This window comes from Falco biarmicus, chromosome 2, assembly GCF_023638135.1.
Source record: "Falco biarmicus isolate bFalBia1 chromosome 2, bFalBia1.pri, whole genome shotgun sequence".
NCBI lineage: Eukaryota > Metazoa > Chordata > Aves > Falconiformes > Falconidae > Falco > Falco biarmicus.
In genome coordinates, this window is record NC_079289.1 from 112,583,267 (window position 1) to 112,604,372 (window position 21,106).

The window sequence follows — 21,106 nt, forward strand, 5'->3', positions numbered from 1 at the left end:
GATGTCTTTAAAAGGAGCCTTTAGGGCATGACTATACTCATCTTCTAGTTTCGCTATACACAAATAATACTGTTATCTGTTTCCAGCTGCTAATTTGAATCAGCTACAGCTGGAATCCTGAACTCTAGTGATGTTTAGATTATAAAATGCTTCTGCTGATCTCCATCATGCCAGTTATAATGAGTATCGAGAACAAAATTACTATATTTATAGTCTACTTTTCAAAAATAGAATGAAGCTGTATGTTCTTCAATACCTTGTGATTAGTATGGCATAATAAAAGTCATTGCATGTGATAATCTAGTCACAGTTTTAAAATATTTAATGTTTTTAGCAGCATATTAGGAAGTTTGAAAGATGCTTACAGTCATTTCAGCTTTTCCATTCCAGTATATGAATTGCTTCTCATTATCTGGGTTCAGTAATTACTATTTTGCAAATCTGTATTCTGTTGGGTTAGAAAGAAAAGATTCTGAACACCAGAAAATATTCTGTCATTACCTGACATTGAATTGTAGAGCGATATTGCTGGGGGAAAACCAAAACACTGAAGTCTGTGCTCTTTCACCACATTTTCTTTCATTTACATTTTCTGTAAAACAGAATTTAATAGAGTTTCTAGAGTTTCTGCGTATACAGAAAAGTCTGCTTTAAAAACAACTTCTGTAAATGTTACTTTTTTTCTCACAGAGCACAGTAAAAAACATACAGCAGCTGCTGTTTTGATTTTTTGTTTATCATTTAGTAACGGAAGAGCCCACTATTATTGCCCAGGATGTATGGTCAGTTTGTATATTTGCTAGATGCAGTAGTATATAGTACTGGTTTGTCATTTCAATCAGCATATTAGTTTATGTAGTATGTTTGTCTTGCTTACAGGTTTTACAGTGTTTGTGTAGGAGGGACATGAGGTACAATGGATTAGTTTGGTTTTGTTTAGCAACAAGTTGCTTTTTGGTTTTTTTTGCTAATTATGGGCTGAATGTAAAAACACTGAACACAGTCGAATTCCTTTACGTCTTTGTTAATCTTGCATTTGAACATCTGCTACTGCTGTCAGGAATTGTTATATTCAATAGAGTAGCAAATATGTAAAAATACTGTGGTACAGTATGTATATCTGAAATAGGTTTGTATTTCATAGATTAAGAGCCAAGTTAGTATTTATTCATGGAATTAGACGACTGGGTTATTTTTCAAGATGGGGAAGAAACTTGAAAGCAGCAGAATCTTCTAAAGACAGGAGTGAAGCCTGATATTTAGAAATTATAAAATAAATATGTGAAAGTGAAATAGTCAATAGGCAGGTGTACAACAATATGGAAAGGAGGACTAAGGGATCATTGCGGAACACAATGTGATGCTGTTCTCTTAGAGGCAATTGCTCTTTTGCAGTGCACAGCCAAAGAGCTAGGTGGAAGGCATCATAAGTATTTATTCCACTTTGCCCTAGTGCCACTTCAGCTGGATATCTTGCCTGATTTTAAAACAATGTAAATGAATTGTAAAAAATTCATGGGGCAAAAAAAAATAAAAGGAAAGACAGTAAAAAGGAAGTTGAAAAGCGTATGTTAAGAAAGTGGAAGAACATGATTGTTTAGGCACGCAGATCTTAAGTCTTCAAATTTGCAAAGGGTTACGTTGAAGGGGTATGTGTTCTGTTGTTATTTATACTCATGAAAGGTATGAGAAGGGTTAAGTAATTGGGCTAGTTTCTTACATATTATGGTTAGGTTATATGTCAGGAAATCAATTTGCCATTGAGAGGAAAACTATGCACTAAAACAGATTACCTGGACAGCTTTTGGAATCCCTGTCACCAAAGGTTTTCACAATATGTTAAGCAATCTGTTAAAAGAAGTCCAAACATAACTCATGCTGCTTCAAACCCAGAGGATGCAGTAGCTGGACTATTCACAAGCCTTCTGTATTTGCATTTTTGTCCCCTTTTCAGTTGTTTCTTCAACAGTTCATTGTATGTTCCAAAAGGAAAAATTATTACAAATAACCATATACGTAATCCCTAGTATACAGCACATATTAAATACATACCATATTTATACCCATTAATGTTATAGTTGCAATAAAAGAAATGAATCAAATCTTTGTCATTGCAGAATCACATATTATTTTGCATACCACTTCACTTGTATTTTTTATCCTAAACCCTGAGGGAAAAATGTATTAAACGAATGAAAAAGCTTCTTGTTTTTTCAAAGATTGAACGATTATGTTAGTAAGTGAAATGTGTCTCTTTCTGAGGGAAGTTACCTGATGTCATCTTAGGAACTTATGTCATAGATAGAATGATGCAAATGTATAATAAATAATAGAAGTTTGCATGTTTTAACTCCATATAATTCCATATGCATGACTGCACAGACCTTTAGTGGTTATACAAATAAAGAGATGAAGACTTATCTAGGAATATATGCATTCTAATTATATCTGCAAATGCTACTAACTAGTACTGTAGAAATCTCCATGAGAAGAGTGTGCAGAACTTAGGGGCAAAGAAGAATATTCACTACAAAATGCAAAGGCATATCAATAAAGGCAATCAAACGAGAGGTCAAAAAATCAGAAGTAAACAAATTTAGCTATGAAGGTGTAATTAGGGTTTTTTTAATGGTATCCTAATCTAAAAGAACCTCCCAGGGTCCCATGTTTCTCTGTCATCTTTTGGCCTCTCCACGACTAGGCAGCAATATCTTCCTGAATGCAGGAGTCTCAAAGTCCCACCAAGAATTTCAGGTGACGGCGGTGGTTTCTTTCTTCTTCAGTGGCTTTTGGAAAATGCTGTTGTTGAAAAGGCGGTGGTAGAGCATGCTGTGTTACGGTACATACTGGGACCTTTGCTTTGAATGGGTCTCTGCGTGTGAGAGCCTAATAATTTGCATTATACTGTGGAGAACATGATCCTGCTAAGCCTTCTGTCACACAGAGGAGCTTTCTCTAATTCCAGTTAGAGAATCAGAGCTGGCATTTAGGTGACCTAAATGACCAGTGATAATACATCGGTTTATCCAAAGGGAAAAAAAGGGAAAAAAAAAAAAAAAAAAAAAAAGCTGTAGTTATCATCATCATCAAATTAAAAAAAAAAATAATCCAAATTTAGGTAGTGTAAAAATAACTCCATTTCTTTTGAGAATTGGCAATCTGCATTATATGTTGGGAGTGTTGGGGAGGGAGGTTTGTTTGGGTTTTTTTTAATGTATGTTTCTTCTCTGATAATTTTTAGTATTGCTTGATTGCTAAAGTTTTTAAGACTGGAGTAAAAGTACAGATGAATAAATATGTCCATCATATGCATTGTTGATATCTTAATGTATTACTGAAGATGAGAGGACCTCTGGATTTCCTGGAACTGTAGGTTTCTGTATTCAGGAGAAAATCAATGCAATGTACTTCATAATTGTGACTTTCATCTTGTTTCTTTTCTTGAAAAGAGCTATTTAGTCATTATAACATTTAGATATTTTGCTGGTTTTTCCTCTAGCTGTGTTCTTAGTACCTGTAATAGGTGAAATGAGAACAAAACACTGACCTTAAACCTTTCACTTTTATTCTTTTTCTTTCTCCTTATTTTGTGAAGTAAAAGGTTAGGTAAGCTGGACATCTGGGGGAAATACTTTTCCCCCTTTTTTATCTTTATTGAGCTATTGAAGTAATTGGAAGGACATGTTTTTTTCCAAAGACAAAAGACAAAACCCCAAATCGAATAATAAATCACATATACGAGAAAAATAAAATAAATGCTATATCAAATCTGTCTAAAAATGTCCGCAAAATTGAACAGCATAGAGACAGCTGAGTGGTGGAGAAAATATTGAACAAGTTGGAGCCACCATTTATCAAAGAATGTAATTTAACAATTGTTGGCATATAAAAAGCAAGAAGTCAGAAAGATATATCACAGAAAAATAAAGCACAATGTATTATTGATATTTGAGAGAAAGGGTGTATTAGAGCTTTTGAAATTTGAATCCAGCTTTTTACATTCAGGCAATGATTTTTTTAAAAACATTGTTTCAGCAAAACAGCTACAGCTGAAATGCTTTTCTGGTGTTAAAATGCCCTAGAAACGTAAGTTCTGTGAAAATTAACTGCCACGATTCAGGACTTGGCACAATTTTCCTCCCCTTTCCTGATCCCTCGGGGTGGACTCTCCCGAGATTTCTGACCGTGACTTTTTGCTGCTCTGTGATCCCCTCACTCCCAGACCTTTCCTTACTAGCCAACTTTTTTTTTTTTTTTTCATATGCTGTGACCAGAAGAGCCTTCAGAAAAATAAAATGTTTTTTAATCTTGATAGAACTAAGGATTACTAGAAGAGAGTTGTTGATATTTTTTGTTGTTGTTTGTTTCTCAATCTTACCTAGAAATCTAGTGGCTCTGTCATACTTTTCAGCCTGACTTTTGAGAATATGGTGTTTCTTCGCTCTTTGTCTTTACTCTCTGGTCTTTGAAATCTTCCTTAAATTCCAGCAAAGGTCACTGTTCACACTTTTCTGTAGTATGCCTCCTTATCCAAAATCAATTTCCTAAGAAAGGCAAGGCAGAGTAACGAAAGAAAAATGCCCTTGTAAATGTGTTCTCTGTTTTTAAAGAAATCCTTGAACATGGGGAAATACCAGTAGTCATTGTCTTTCCTTTTTACCAGTTTCCCAACTGGCTTGTTAATTTAGCCAAGTAAAGTAAGTGCCAGCCAAATACAGTAAATTCTCCTTTTCATGTTACATTGTACCCATAAATAATTACTGGCCAGACCAAATCCATTCTAATTGTGTTACAGACGTTTCAAATTAGTATCCTACAAGTATACTGCTTCGAGAAGAGCTTTTTGAAGAGCTTGTCTCTTCAGGCAGCAAGCAAGGAGTCTAGGTGGGGAAAAAGAGAACATGTTATGTGAAATGCAGAGAAATCAGTTGACTTGCTGAGCACGTAAAGCAAATGTAGATCCTTTGTAATGTTGTTTGTTGAAACCCACAATTCTTTTGTAACTGACTTCTGTGGCATAAAAAGCGAAGTTATCCCATATCTGGTGCTCTAACCAAGAGATCAGCCTTCCTCTGCTAAATTTCAGTCTTGATGATGCTGATTTGAAACATTTATCTATACTTGTCTCCTCCTATGACTTTTCATTTATTAAGAAGAAGAAGAAGTGGATAAAAAATCTCAAACATATTGGATATAGGTTGAAAATTGTCTTCTCTTTACAACAGAGTGACAAGGAGACTAGAGAGGGAAGAGAAAAATTATTTCACCTTTGAGAAAAGAAACACTGGCCTCAATGATGACAATGAAAAGGAATTTTCCCTCATGCTAGGTATCAAAAAGATGGGTCATTGATGGAAACAGCTCCAGCTAGTTCCCTTCTGTAGGCAGAATTATATCTTGAAAGACCATTTTCAGCTAATTTGGCTGTTGTGCAGTTTGAACTTTACGAATTGACTTGTAATTGGACTGTGCTGTCAATGGAAAAACTTACAAGTATCAAACATGACATTTTTAAGAAGGTTACTGTCATCTAGTCCTCTATTAGTGGATTTGCAGAGAGTTATAATTGGACTAACAAGCTTAGTAACCTGTCCTACTTCCAATTATAATGTACAACCTCATTTATATCTTTTCTTTATTTACTGATACATGATAGGTAATCATTCTCTACCTAGTGCTCATGCTTCAAAATAAAGCTGTCTAATCATAGAACGGTTGGATTCTTTTACTATACATGTGTGTGTGTTATATATATATACATATATATATATACACATATATATATCTCCATACACAAAGATTATATAATTCACATATGCATATATCTGTGTGTTTATATTCTGAACAATTAAAAGTACATATTTAATTTTCATATACACACACACATATATATATTATTCTGAATGAATAATGTGATTATAAAGTCCCCTGTTGCTTTTTAATCACTGGGGGAGGGTGTGTTTCCTCCAGACCTTTCTTATGTTTATTCTGGCTCAAAGTGACAATGCATTCATGTAGATGTAATTCTCAGGACTGAAAAAGAAGGGGAAGCATAAGAAAATGAACAGGCTGATGAACTCAACGCATTCATTATCAACTTATATTTGCATGAAGGAGAAACTGTTCACTTATTACAAAATTAGAATGGCACCATTAATTTTGTTTACTACAGGAGCAATTTTTATTGCATGTAAGATTTACTGGCTGTTTTGTGGGTGAATATGTGTTGTTGAACACCCATATTTAAAGAGCTCTGCAGAAGCATCATGATTTGTTGTACCTCCACCAAAGCAGAGCTCTTCCATGGAGTACAGCTGATTTCATTCATCACGGGACTGCTTTTCTTTTTTGCTTAGTTTCCACTGCCAGGAGAATGATGACAATGCAGAATAGTACATCTGGAAATAGAGAAGGAATCAGTGAAGGAATAATAAAAAATAATAATAATAATTTAAAAAAAAAACACAAAAAAAATCAAGGAAAAAAATCTAGAGAATTGACATTTTTTAATGCATTCATACAGTTAGAAGTTTTATTATTTCAACAATTTCTTCATGTATGGCAACTTGGCCTTCACTGCCATGCTTTTTTTACTTGTCTAAGTAGCGATCGATTGGTGAGGCATCTGACTAGGTAAGGTGAAAAAAACAAAACCAACAAAAACTGACATAGAACCTTTCGGTGTGAACAACAGAAGCAGGGAAAGCAGAAAGGGATTTTGGTCTTTCTCCTTTTTTTTTTTTTTTTTTTTTCTTCTGTCTTTTGGTCACAATTCTAGCTGCCTTTGAATTGTTCATGTAGCTCTGCCTTAGAAGGGCCAGCAGAAGAAGAATTATGGGGTTTTTTTCTGAGGTACCTTTTTTATGAAAATGATCTTAAATGAATGCCTGTTCAGAGTGCTCTTGAGAGTTTAAAGACTTGTGGGTATTATCTTCTGTGTAATTTACAGCTAACAGTGTATATAACAGTGTACAGTACAACAGTGATTCCATTTTCTCTTCAGGTTCTGATTAATATTATATTTCAGCAACATTATCTATAAGCCTCAGAAAACAGAAAGTAATGATTCTGTTGATCTGGCAGTAGGGCAGATGATAGCAGAACATTTTAAGCTATCGTTTTTGTGACCGTGTTATCCCTTTAGAACTCACAGCATTAAACGGTTGCTTCGGGAGATGCAAGAAGGCTGTAGTGTCTGTCCCTTTTTCTCTGAGTCTGAACACTGATCACTGCTTGTTAAAGTATTGTCTGCTCCTTCTGCCTTGCGTGCTCCGTTACAATGCACAAACAATCCGAAGATACAGACTTCAGTGAAGGAAAACAACAACCGTATAACATAGGTTATTAATAATGGTAACAGCTTAACTGATGTTTGTTTGCATGAGCTTCACAGGTGAATGGTGGTTTAAGAGATAGGAGCAAGGGAATGACGTAAGGTTTAGGTACTTCAGAATATACTTCAGAATGAAGCAAGGCAAATTGTGCTGTAAGTTTCAGAATTCACAAATCTGTGTGCATATGTTCTCACTTACTTGTGAGTAATGGTCCATGATTTTTCTGCACTTCTCGCCATGCTTTCTGAGTGTGTTTTGTGATATATTTTCTAAATTCTCAACACACATCATCTGACAGAATCATAGATCTGACTATCTCCTAGTACTGCAGTTTCTCAAATAAATAGGTCAAATAATCCTAGAAACGGTGTTTGTTAGCTTTGAATCAATAGTGATAAAGTTTCTCTGTATTCTTAACTTGCTCAATCTTCTGTCTAATCTATCTTTGTTCTCTTCTTCTTGTGCAATCTTTTCCTTGCTGCCAGTGGCTGCTACAAAGAACAAAGCTAGAGGTGAGTTTCTGCCTGCACTCTTCAATTTGCATTGCATGGTTCTGCAGCCCACATATTTTCTCACAAGGTTTTTTTCTGCTTCTCAAAATGAAGAAAGATATTTTTAGGTCTCATGGTATAAGAGATTAGGTTTTTACCATTTTGTAGTTGCCCCTAAGTGCAGACTATTTTCATTGTTTATCAGTCATCGCTACTCATACTCTATTTTGTTACTAGTTTTAATTTAGGAAGTTCTTAGAAAAAAGATAAAACCAAATGTATTGTAGTTAGATTTCTGACTTGCATTATAGTAACGTAGGGTTATTGATGGCATTTTGATCGAAATGAAGATATTGCATCAAAGTGCTCATAAATATGTAAATGCAATTTATATTTTTTTATCTCTAGATATAGTCATAAATATCTGAACAGAGAACAATGAACAGAAGTGTCTCCTAAGCGTTCCCCATCTTTTTGCAGTAGTATAAAATGATCATCACTGTTTCTGATAGCATGCCAATATAGAGAGAGGCATCCTATAATGTCTGCAGAGATTTATGACTTCAGAGCAGCAAGGTGATTGTCACAAATCAGTGTGGCAAAGAAGTAAACCTTTCAGAACTAATCATGTAAGGTCAGTTGTGCCTTAAAACAGTTCCTGAATTTCAATGAAGCAGTGATGTAGCAAATGTAACCTGAAGGGTGTATTTTTTCTTGCATATACGTATAAATGTATGCATACATGTTTATATATACATATGTGTGCATATATATGTGAACATATATTTTCATATAAAATCATGAAAAGTTTTATTTTACTAAATTCATCTATCATTTCCGGTAGATAAAGTCGTTTGATAATTAAACATAGGATTTTAAGGCAAATGTTTATGCTTGGGTACATGCAGTGTGGACATTAAGAACTCCAGTATTCACAGTGTTCCTGAGGTTCAATTATATACATTGTCTAGCTTGAAGATGTGGAACAATAATAGTGATCAAAGAAAACACAGACAACTGATGGTGTTTATGTGTTAGAATAATTAATTCAATAACTAAAATACTGCTCAAGTTGTGGCGTTTTGTTTTTTTAAACCCTTGCATGGCTTTTTGTAAATTCTTTTTCTCAGAAACTGCATGCATTGGATGTCCTGAGTGAGGGGAGTAGATGATGAATTCACATATTCGTCTGTGCATGCTATGAAGTTTGCTTTACTCTTTTCTCTACTGCCATATACTCCTCTGTGGTGCTGTGTAACAGTGGTCAGGAGTTTAAGACTTTCATAATAAATCTAAAAAAAAAACCAAACAACAACAAACAAAAAACCATCCACGGAAACAAACTTTAAGCACAAATAAGCATAATCTCATCAGTATTCAGCAATTACTTGATGTACTCATATATTGCCATTCACACAGAAACTGCCCTGGAGGCACAGGAATTATGAGTCAGAATTACTCATGGGCCCCACTCATCTGTGAGCACACTCTTAATTCAGAAGTGCACATTCATATTGAATAAACAGCTGAAACTATATATAGTAAACAGGGTTTGGCACCGTGATAAGAGGAAATCTCATAATCTGTAGCTATACATTATCTTTGGAGCTCTCTTGCTGAGTTGCACAGTGACTTCAGGAAGTCATCAGCTTTTCCTTTGGTGCTGAACAGCCCTGTGACAGACGTACCCGATATCTACAAGGAATTCAGTCCTGCAACGGTTCTCTTTTACCAAAAGCATAGGACCCATCTTGTAACCCCCTGTGGTAGAAGACATAAAGTAGCTGACATCTTACTGCTTTTCACATTGCTCTGTCCGAGCAGTAAAGAAGGATCTGTTCCTCCTTTTGAAGAACAGCTGGCAAGCAGTTGTCTAACACAACACTGGAAACAGCAACTCACAACCAAGAGAACGCTTTGCTGCAGAAGTTTCTTTTTGGGGATTTATCTCCCTGAAATCCAGGACTTTTAAATCTGTGCTCCTATTTATGTATCTTCAAGTTTCCTTTCTGAACGTTTGGTGTTTGTGCTGTCATTTGCAGTGAGGTGAAGTTGATGCTAATGCCTTTCCTGGGGTCTGAGGGTCATGTTATTGGGTGATACACTGTTGGACCGGACCACCTGTCTTGAAATTTTGTTTGTGCTTTGTTAGAGTGAGAAAACTGCTGCTGGTCTCCGTTGTCGTCTATAAGCAGAATATCAGAGGCCTTGTTCTCAAACATTGCATTCAGCACTGTTCCCTTAAGCATTTTCTCAGGCTGTTGGAGGGTGTTTATATTAAGTGGTGTAAAGCAACTGTTGAACTCTCTAGCTGACCCTTACTTTGTGGCACTTAGAATCAGTTTAGTTTGGAAGGTCACTTGGTCTGCAGGTCATCTGGACCTAGCCACCATGTAAGACCCACTCAGATCTCGTTGCCCAGAGCCTTCCAGTCGAATTGAAGTATCTAAGGGTCAGAGATTCCACAGTTCCAGGTTAAATTTGCGCTATCGTGGCTTTATTTTACCATGGTTTTCTGATTTCTTTTTAATACTTTCTGTTGCCTAGAAGAAAGTACATGAAAATTTTTGGTGGTGTCCTAAAAGAGCAAATACTTGGATTTTACATAGAAGGAAGGCTCTTGCTTTGGACTACCTTGGGTTGCCACAGATGCTGCCACAGAACAGTCATGTTCTGAACATAATACTTGCGACATTTTCAAGAAATCTAGTTCAGAAGAATTTGGAGGAGTAAGGGGTAAAAAATTAAACAGAAAAATGGTCATTCGTAGTGCTGAATATGGTGAAGCAAAAACCAAAGATGTCACCTGAAAATCTCAGACTGACTAGAGTGGTTTCGGTATATGAATGTTTTAAGGACTGTTCCTAAATACACCAGATGAGATTTGTTCAACTTGAGCTGTATAAATGAGCATTTCCTCTATCAAAGCACCGGTTTGAAGACCTTCTGACCTCTTAAGAAGGTTAAGAAGGGCTGTTGTGAGTTTTTGGTGACAATACTGTTGCAGATTACCTTCTGGCAGCAGTTAACACCAGTTTCCAGGCTCAGTGGTCCTGTCATAGCTGCTAATGATGTGTCAATTCTTAGTCAGCAGGTGAAAGAGAGAGGCCAAGTGTCTTCATTCAAATCTAATTAGTGGAGAAATGGAGTTCCGTGGTCCACATTTTCACTTTTCTGATACAGTCTGTGTCAGCTGGTATTAAAAAAGTTATTTCCAGAACTGCCCCACTAACCTCATGAAGTTAGGCACTTGACTTCAAAATTGAAATTGGAATTTATGATAGTTGGGGATGAGGGGGCTGGTGGTGGTGGTGGTGATTTTTTGTGGGTTGTCTTTTTTTTTGGTATTGGGAATTGTGTGGAAGAATATGATAATATCCTATTAAAAAAAAAATTAAAAGGCCAACAGCTGTTTCAGGAAGAGAAAGGAAGTTCCCCAGAAAAAAAACTTTTATTAACTGCCTGTTGGGAAGTACAACATTCCTTCTTGTTCCTAAGACTCCTGAGGCCCACAGATCACAAATGGCGAAATTCCCAAGAGTCCCAAGTCCCAAGAAGATACTTTGCAGAGGGGAAGATGTAACTGCCTTAACATTGCAGGATTTGTGCTATCCAATCTCCATAAAAATGTGGTGGATTGGTAGCTATTTTTGCCATGCTTCTTTCCCCCATTTTAGCTGTGTATGAAATTCTATTTTTAATTTCCTCAGGGAGAAATAACATTCATATCATGATCCCACTGTTTTTTATAACAAAGTGCTACTGTACCGTCCACTCAGTCTATACATACACAGCGCTTTGCTCTCTCTCCAAAACTGTTGTAAAAGCTGTAGTTCTGTGGGTTCTAGGGGATGTCCTATTGATAGGGGTTACCATCAAACTTTTTTCTGATAATGCTACACTTTTAAGTACTGTAAATGCCTTTAACACTAATTCACTTGCCTCACAAGTTTGATATTGATAGGTTGATTTTCTATAGCCCGTTGGATATCCAGGAGATTTTTGAGATGCCTCTTTTCTTGACTTGTATCCCATGTGTCCTAAAGAAATCGTCATTATTTTTGCGTTCCATGGAAAAGTGCTTTTTTTTCTTTTAGTCATGTCTTCTACAAATACAGAGGTATGTTTTTTATGCTTTGCTTTTAAAAGAGGAGACTGATTTTCCTTCAGAAACAGAAGATTAAATTTAAACTTTAACAACACTACTTAAAGCATACAACTGGATCTCTAATATAAATCATCATAGCAGTTGATACACCGTCTAAATGCATCTCATCCAAGAGGCAAAGATCACTCTGGACTTCATTCACTTGATTTATTTTGTTTGTTCTCATTATGTCAACAAAATTGGTATCAGCTTATTTGAAGTTTAAGTCAGGAGGGATTGTGTGAAGAATGCTGTACAAATATACTGTTACTGCCTGGATAGTTGTGCAATGACTCATGTTATCTTTTACTGAGGAATCAATTTGTTTATCAAGAATTCACTGCATCTTCATCAATGGTCATGTTCTACCCAACTGTCTCTTTGATTTTCTTACAGCATATGATAAAGTTTATTTCATTGCCCTACATAAGTGTTTGTCATCTTGGTAAATAATAGGTTTGATTCATCGCGTTGCTTTGCCTGAAAAATCAGACAAACCAGGATAAATTGTGTTGCTCAGTATTCCCTGTGTGGAAGACCTATGTTTTTGACTCTTTCGTACATGTAACTAGCCAAGCAGATATCTCCTTTGAGGTATTATCTATCCCATATTTTCCTGAAATCAAGAAGTAACAGAGCAGCTGCCCATGTTAGGAACACGATGAAATAAATGTACACAAAGGAGACCAAATACTGCTATTTGTCGTCTTTGCATTATCTTCACAAAGTTGTGAGCTCTTCAGCTATTAACACCAGTCAGGCATTAGCTCTACTGTAACAGAGGTGCTCTGTTTTGTTTTGTTTTGTTTGGGCGTTTTTTTGTGTTTGTTTATTTTTATTATTATTTTTTTATTGAGGGATACATAACTCATGGCAAAATTTACATAAATATGACACACGTTGTGGAAAAAAATACAAACTCGTGGAAGTATACAGATGTTGAAAGTGTGAATCCAATACAAAGCCATGGGAAACTCCATAACTCACAGTAGTTTGAAAGAACATTTACTTATGGTTACAAGCTTTCACCACTGAGACATGTGGAAATGAAAACCTGTCAGATTCCACCTTTAATACAAGGTCATTACAAAAAACTTGCTAAGGCTCTTGTAGTACCATAGCATGATCTGAAGCTTGATTGAAATTTTTCAGATATTTTCTAGTGCTATTGAAAAAAAAGGTGATCTTCTTTGTAAAATATTCTGCTGATATTTTTATTCAAAGTATAGTTTTTCCCTCTAATTTTCATATGTCATTGTAAGGCAGTAAAAGCACCTTTGGTATTTATAAATCATTGTACTTTTGGAGGGGAATAACAGAGCTAGTGAAGCCTTAATAACCATTCCTTTACTGTCTGTTTGGTATTTCCTCCCCTGTAGTTAAGTCACTGCTTCCAGTACATAACTTCTGAGATGCAGTGCTTTTCTGTGCTAATTAAATTATGTCCAGTGCCTAAACCTGTGACTTTGAAAGGTCTGGATATCATTCCTACATCTGCCATGGTTTTCCTCAGTGGTTTCTCATGGCACTCAAGGCCAGAGTTTTCTCATATTCGGTGTTTCTGATGGGGATGGAAGTGGTGATGAAGAACAAGATTTGATGCTTGTCTGTGACAACAATGCACAGAAAAAGAAAACCATAAGTTTGAAAATTCCCATATTAAGAGTGCAGAAGGACTGTGAAGGCATACATGAAACATTGCTAACACTTACACAGGAGCAGGTATTTGGGAAATTTATTTAGGTAGGCAATTGTTACAGTGTTCCTCCAGTTCTTCTTTTAATTTGGTGAATAGAATGTGGAATTTTCAATGTAATGGTTAGTCTCTAAATGTAAAAAAATTGTTGGGTATTTTATTTAGTTTTGTTGGGTTTGGTTGTTTGTTTTTGTTTTTTAAATCCTTCTAAATGCAGAAGTCCATGTTCGATCAAGATCATAGATTATTTCAGTTCCAGTTTTCCGTGAGATAGCATAAAACATACAATTACATTAGACTTAAAAAAAAATAAATATATATCTACTTCAGTATAATATATATGCCAGTTGTCAAAAGCAATTTGGAGAAGTAGTTCCCTGAGTGCTGAGGGTCTATTTAGAAGATTCACAGATTATATTGGTGGGCTGTTGGTTTTTTTTTCCCTTACAAACTCTAATTGATCCTTGGAGGGAGAAAGCTGTAATTATAATGATGATAATAGTTCTTCACAAAGTTGTTGACTGCTCTTTACCCTTTGCAGTGATGTTTGGGAGATACTTGGCCCTGGTATCTGTAAGATCTTTCCAATACTGAGACAGCTGAGATTTCCACATAATGTGCGGTGACAGTCCAAATGCTCGCTGTTGTCGTTCCAGCCAGCATCCTTCTGCCATTCAAGGTCCTAACTTGTGCTACCTACTAAGGAGACTGAGAAAACATGAATTGGCTTTTCCTTTCTTAGATTGAGGGACTATGTTAGCAGCACTGCAAACAGCAGTTACACAAGCCGATGTGTCCTCTCTGCTCTTTGAATGCATTTTATTTTGGTATGTTTTCCAGAATAGATGTAAACAAAGCAACCATTAATAGTCTCAGTAATGTAACATGCTCATTAAAATTGTTGATCACCATGACATAAAGTAGCTCTAGCAGCACAGAAATAGCAAAGGAAAGTACAAAGCCCCAGTGAGAAGAGATTGGTAGGGGCAGGCTATTGCTGTTGACGTGCCCTTTTCATTTGAGAGGCTTCTACATGGAGCCAACATGTCAGTCATGTATTGACTAAATAGTTTAATAACCAGTATAGAAGAGTTTGGAATGGAGTAAAATAACGTTTGTTGTCATTCTTGTGAAGTGCAACATGGTTATGGGAGAGGGACTCTAGGGAGGATGCTCCCTTTAGAAGTGGACCCGGTTATCATCGACTAAAGCGTTTTGTCAGTTCTTATTCCCCAACTTTCAGAGAGGCGACTTTTCCCTCTGCAATGGTTAATACAGATTCTGATTGCTTTTTTTCAATTTGTCTGCCCTCGTTTGGTTGTTAAGTATTTGAGACCAGACTGTCAAAAGCAGCGTATTAGGAGAGCTTGCCATACTTGAATAGAACTCTGCTGGAAATTTAGTTGCTTTATTTGCTGTCTGAATGGATATACTGTTGTAAATCTGGTCATGGTATTGAGCATTGAGCCCTTATGGCTATCTGCAAAGAATTTTCATAGGCAGTGGGTTGCATTTCGAATATGAAAGTATTGTGAACCCATGAGACAGACATATATTGCTGTGTGCTCGCCCACTGAAGTGAATTTTCATATTTCAGCCATACAAAACTCTTCGCTTCAGAGTCTAGACTTTTAATTTAGGCACAATCAAAAGGATATAGTGAGTACCCAAGATGTGTTCAACCTGTTTTATACGTGTTATGGAATTGCTGGGCATGATTTCCTAATACCTGCCAGCTGGATGGAGCTGCTGCTCTCAAGTAGGTTGTCAGCTTCATTTTGTCCCAAATACTTAAATTCCTCAACTTGTATTGAGACAAAATTCTGATAGAGAAAAGGGCTTTGATGGCAATACCTAAAGATGGGACAAAACATGCTGTTGGTGTATGGGTTACAGCAAACCCATGATCACCGATTTTTACTTCTCTATTGATAGTTATAGACACTTTTAAAAGCATAGGCTTTTCTTTCAGGCTTGGCTTTGTTCCATTATGCTTTTATAGCCAAAGGAAATTGAGAGAGTGCTTTTAAATAAATAATAAAAAAAAATTGGTTGGTTTTTTTTTCTTTTCTTTTCTCAAATGCTCCTTTGAAAAAAACATAGGATTTACACTGATTCTTCACAGTAGCTCATTTCTCAAGATTTGCTTCTTAAAACTCTGTGTGAGTTCAGATCTTCAGAGAATTTGTTTTACTTTAGTCGTCAGTGGTCAGTGAAACGCGTGGTGTTTAAATGGCTGAGGATTCACTATCGCTGCTAACGTTTTGTGCTTTATATTAATACTTGCTTGGTTTCTTGGATTGGGCGTAGGGACAGAAGAAAGGAAGTTAAGACTTTGCCGTGTGTGCTACCATTGTTCTATAGAGGATCACTAGAAGTTCTTTGTAATTATGCTGTGCATAACTGTGTGATTCTTTCAAGGGCTAATAACTTCAAGGTTTTCCTCACATTTTAATTACATTATGGACTGGATTTAAGGCAAAGGTAGTGGAAGACACTTGAGCAGAGTATGTAGGGATTTTTGTCCCTGTGCTGTTCATACACAACGACCTAAAAAAATCTGGTCTGATTAGAAACAATGATGGGATTATTCATGTGCATCTATTGATCACCACAGCTGGTGGATCATTAGAGAAGGGGGGAGGTACACAGTGTTCACTTACTATGTACCTTAGGTTGTTGGTTCTGAGTTAAGATCTTGACTTACTACTCACCTGATTGCAGAATACCCAACACCTTTTCCATTAAGCTGATAAAGTGAATTTCATCTCTTACAATACCTAGCTTGCAACATCATATTGCCTTTATTTAGCTTCTTAGCTCAAGTGAAAGAACCAAAGCTCTATTTTGTCCCATTGCAAATAAATGCAAATTTCAGTAGGAACCTATTTCTTTTATGTTTTGGAAACTGTTGCTGGCTCTCAGGAGGCTAAACAGATGAATAAGGGTGTTCCTGTTCTTCACAGATTGCTGTAGCTGTGTCAGTAGTAGTATCCCAGGAAAGTGAAAAATCGTAGATTTTCCTTTTTAGGAGCATGATTCTATGAAATCAGGTCCAGAAGCTGATTTATTGAAGCTGTAATTATAATAAATAAATATTGTTGTTTTGTTGGGGTGGTTGTTGTTATATTTTTGTTTGTTTGGGGTTTTTTGTGGTGAACACTTATATACAATATCTCTGAACCTGGTAAAAGATTTAATAATAAAGAAAAAACCACTGAAAATGTTTGCTCTTTTATTTGTTATGTCAGCATTCTGTTCATGGGCTCTCCAAGGAGCTAATAACAAACAAAAAGTCATTATACCAACCTGACAACCTTCTATGTTTATTCTGGTGTTTATAAAATATGAGGAAAATTCTTTAAAATGCTGTAACTTGACAAAAATCCTTTAAAGGGAAATTAGCAAGAGAATTAAGGAGTTCAAAATAAAATTAAGTGAAGCTTTCAGAAAGGAGGGAAACACTGGAAAGAGGGCAATGGAGAAGAATCGTGTGCAATGGCTAAAAATGCTGTGGGCCTTTGCAGTGGCCAGCACCAGAGGCTCTACCTGGTCTTTGTGGGTCCCCACGTGTCTTACAGCTGCTATTAGAAATCCCTGTCAGTTTGCCAGATTCTGGCTTTCCTGACTGTACTGGTTAAGAATGTGTAAGCGAAGATAAGACTATAGACTCCTGATTTATATCAGTACCTGTGCATGATACAATACATCCAGCTGATCTCCCACAGGCTCAGGTTTCATTTGTTTACTGTTGCTGAATGTACTGCAACCATTTTTCATTTATGATGGATGGCTTTTCTATTCATGTTTTTTTTCTAATAATTATTGTTATTTCTGTATACATGCATAATACATGTTGCATGTGGTGCATCAGGAGAAGTACTTAAAGGATTTATTGTCCTTGGATTTGAAACAATTGTACATAATCATAAGTTTCTCAAGGTAGAATTTTTTCCTTTTCATGCCATACTTAGTAGATTCAAGGTGTCTGTCATCTGCGATCCCTTTGTTTCATTTCTTAGTTTCCTTCAGAATTATTTGTTTCCATTTGTTTTGGGGAATAGTACTTACTGTATTTATTTGTCACTGCTTTCTGGAAGTGTAAAGTGTGTCAGCTAATGCTTCCCAAGTAGCAGCTCAAAAATGAAGGGAAACTATCAATCCCTGCATTGATGTCCATTTACATTTTAGGAATTTACAAGTGTATAAAACTAATGAGCTAATAATTCTCCATTCTTTTCAGATAATTTTATGTACAGCAATTAATAGGATGAATAGGCTTTCCTCTCATGGTTGGCCTTCTCTTACAGAATTTAATTTTTTGCAATGAGTATCATAATGGACTGCCCATCCGATTCCAACAATAAGTATTCCCCAGGAGGCAGACTAGTAAAATAAATGCTTCTCCAGAGCAGACATGATAATATTCCTCTGATTTTTGGCTTTTTCTTTCTCCAGAAGCTCAGGAGAAAAAATAGGTCTTTGTAACACTGTTGAAAGGTTACAAATTTCTGATTTCTGGTTTCTGGGACACCAGCTAGGAAGCAAGTTCCAGCATCAGGGAAATGCACTCAAAATGTACTCTGCCTGCATTTCCCTTCTGTTTACTTTCAGACAGCTTCTGCCCCTGCCGATTCAGTGTTTGCAAGGTGATGTGCTATACTGTGGTACCCACTTTGCCTGCCAACCAATATAGCATGTTCTCCTGGTCCTTCCCTCATGCTTTGCATTTTTTTTAATTTTATTTGTTTAAAACCCTTCTGGCATGTCCCACTAAGACAGGAGGCTGTTTTGTAATCTTCTATCGTTCCTTCTCCTCTATTCAGCTACTATCTTGATTTGATCTAAATATCTTTCAAAATATATTCAGTCATTTGTGTAGGTTAGTGTCAACTATTTTAATAACTTTAGCTTTTTCAAAATAAATCTTACATTCTTTAGTGCTTCTGTGAAAAGCGAAGCATTATTTTTCATGACAATTCCTTAAAATAAGATGTCGCATTAGGGATTTCAGCTGTAAACTTGTCAGTGTTACCTATAGAATGTTACATGTTTTCCAAAGGACGTGAAATCGATTGACTTTTTGAGGTACAGTATTCTAGCCCTTTGGCTGCTTTTTAAAAGCAAATTGTGCATGGTATTCAGGAATGTTGGCAGCTATAAAAGATATCCTTGATCATCAAGTCCAGTTTCTCTTTATAGACATCACATACTACCTCCTCCGTACAGTCATTCTTCTGAAAAGCTGGGGGTTCCAGTTGGCTGGGTGGGTTTTGAAAGGTTTTTTTCTTTTAGTTTGGTTTTGGTTTGTTTTCCTCTTCAGCTAGAACCCTTCCTTTGGAAGTGTCTGCTGTCTTCTTCTAATTCTAGAATCAGCTTATTCACATTACTTTTTCTTATGTCAAAAATATCTTTAGTTCATGTCTTCTCTTAGTCTTTGTTTTGGTAAACAGCCAGATATTTTTCAGTCTTTCCTCTTTCAAAGAGGGCCTGGGCTATATTATACTTCTCCAGCGTGCCGCAGTGTGAACTGGCTGCTGTGGAATGAAGTGAGCAAAATGGTCTGCAGTGTTCCACCTGGGGTTCACCCTGTCTTTTCTATCAAGCCTTCCTACTGCTACCAGGACTACTTCAACTGGCTTGTCTTATGACTGCTTTCTTTGAAGCTGCTTCATATTGGTCACCCATGGTCATCCAGTGATAAATTAAAAACTGTTTTTTCTTCCTGCTCACTTTTTTTCAGCTGACGAGTCTAGTATATAGTTGAAGCTTCAATTATTAATCTCCTAGTACAAGTCTTTTTTTCTCATTTCTATTACTGCAGTCCTAAAGGTTGTCCAGCAATTTCTGAGAGACGTACCAGCCCTCTTCTGTATGAATGATATCTTTATAAAGATGTGGTCATTAACTTGCTCATGCTGTCTGTTCAGAAAATTATTATTAATATAAAAAAGAAAGAGTGAAGAAGGCTCCTTGAAAAAAGCCCAAGCACCAGTGACTTCTCTCAGATCTCTCCTTGCTTTCAACTCCAGCCTAGACACCATCTCCCATAAGCAAGTTCTTCATGTTTCCCACATTTCCTATGCTGGTGTCTTCTGCCTAATTTACATGCTGTGTTTACGGGATTTCATTCTAACACATTTAAGTAAAGATTAAGCTACTAAATTTCTGTTGCTTGCCAGCAGTCGGATTAGACTTGACTGATCTATGTTTGTTCACTTTGTATTAATTTCCTGGTCTCAGTTGACTACAACAGAATTTCTTATCCCTTCTTTCACCTCTTTCTGGTCATTTCCAGGGAACAAATTCACTTACCCTTCCTGATGACTTGATGGTGGTTTTATTAGCTAGGTTTTTATAGTCAAGACAACTGATATTTAGCAAGCGTAGTGCTGTTTAGTGGTGATAAAACCAGCAAGCAGAGGAATTTTACAAATACAAATTATGTCTAATCTAGTCTAAATTACAGCTATACTCCATAAAAAATGATTTCCTGATAGGTGGTTTTTTGCATCTTTCTTACTATTGTAATTTTCTACTGGCCATTTTTCATTCGCTTTGTAGTTGGCTTGTTACTTTTTCTGTACACAAAGTACGTATAGTAATTCTTGTGCTACGTATCCAGCAGTATTGTACTTTGCCAAACTATATATGTTAAAGGACTTTATTGGACATTTCCTATTTTTTGCACCTTTTTGCATACAATTCCACAAATGTCTTTTGTGTATCTTCCATAGTCTTCCAACCTGCAACATATGTCGTAAATCCTATTCCATAATTTGTTACCTGTATGCTTATTAGTCACACTATCTAGTTCATTAGTGCATCAGTGATGGCCTTTAAAATGATTATATATTTCTCCTCTTCTCCCTTCTCCCTTCTCTCCTCTCCCTTCTCCCTTCTCCTTTCTCCCTTCCCTTCTCACTTCCCTTCTCCCTTCTCTTCTCTATTTCTTTTCTTTTCTTTTCATTTCTCTCTCCCCTCCCCTCCCCATTATCTTATGTTATGGAACTAGAATATTTCCCAATAAAATCCCATCTGCCAGCTTCTTCAAAATGAGTTTAGGCCAAACAAAAATTTTTCTCCATCTCTTTTTTTCATGCAGTTCCTATTAGGACATGGCTAACTTCACCTTTCTTTATCTTTCAAGAAAAAATCGTGCTCTTGTGGTACTCTAAACATGGTTTCTATTCCATCTTCTCTTCATTCTCTAACAGAAGGCACTCATCTACAGTTCCTGCATTTTGCTTCTGTTTTCCTTGCATTAACGCGTAAATACTTTACTTGTTTCTTATCTGTTCACTAATTGAATGAGACACCACTTTTCACCAGCACGCCTCTTGCATGTGAATGCTCTGTAAATCCAGATTTAGGGCTGTTTTTCTCATCTGTATATTTCTCATATGGCTGCTACAGTGATAAATCCAAATTTATTGTG

General features: G+C 36.3%; 1 protein-coding gene across 3 annotated transcripts in view; it reads left to right on the top strand.

Annotated features, from left to right (window-relative positions):
• Positions 1-21,106, top strand: part of CADM2 (cell adhesion molecule 2) — a 671,028-nt gene that overhangs the window by 429,697 nt on the left and 220,225 nt on the right. For 2 of the 3 annotated variants that reach the window (XM_056329400.1, XM_056329402.1), the window contains exon 2: positions 7,820-7,846. The exons of the other annotated variant lie outside the window; for it this stretch is intronic. In XM_056329400.1, the coding sequence (XP_056185375.1) occupies positions 7,820-7,846 (27 nt within the window). The remainder of the gene's footprint in view (positions 1-7,819; positions 7,847-21,106) is intronic. 3 annotated transcript variants of the gene reach the window in all.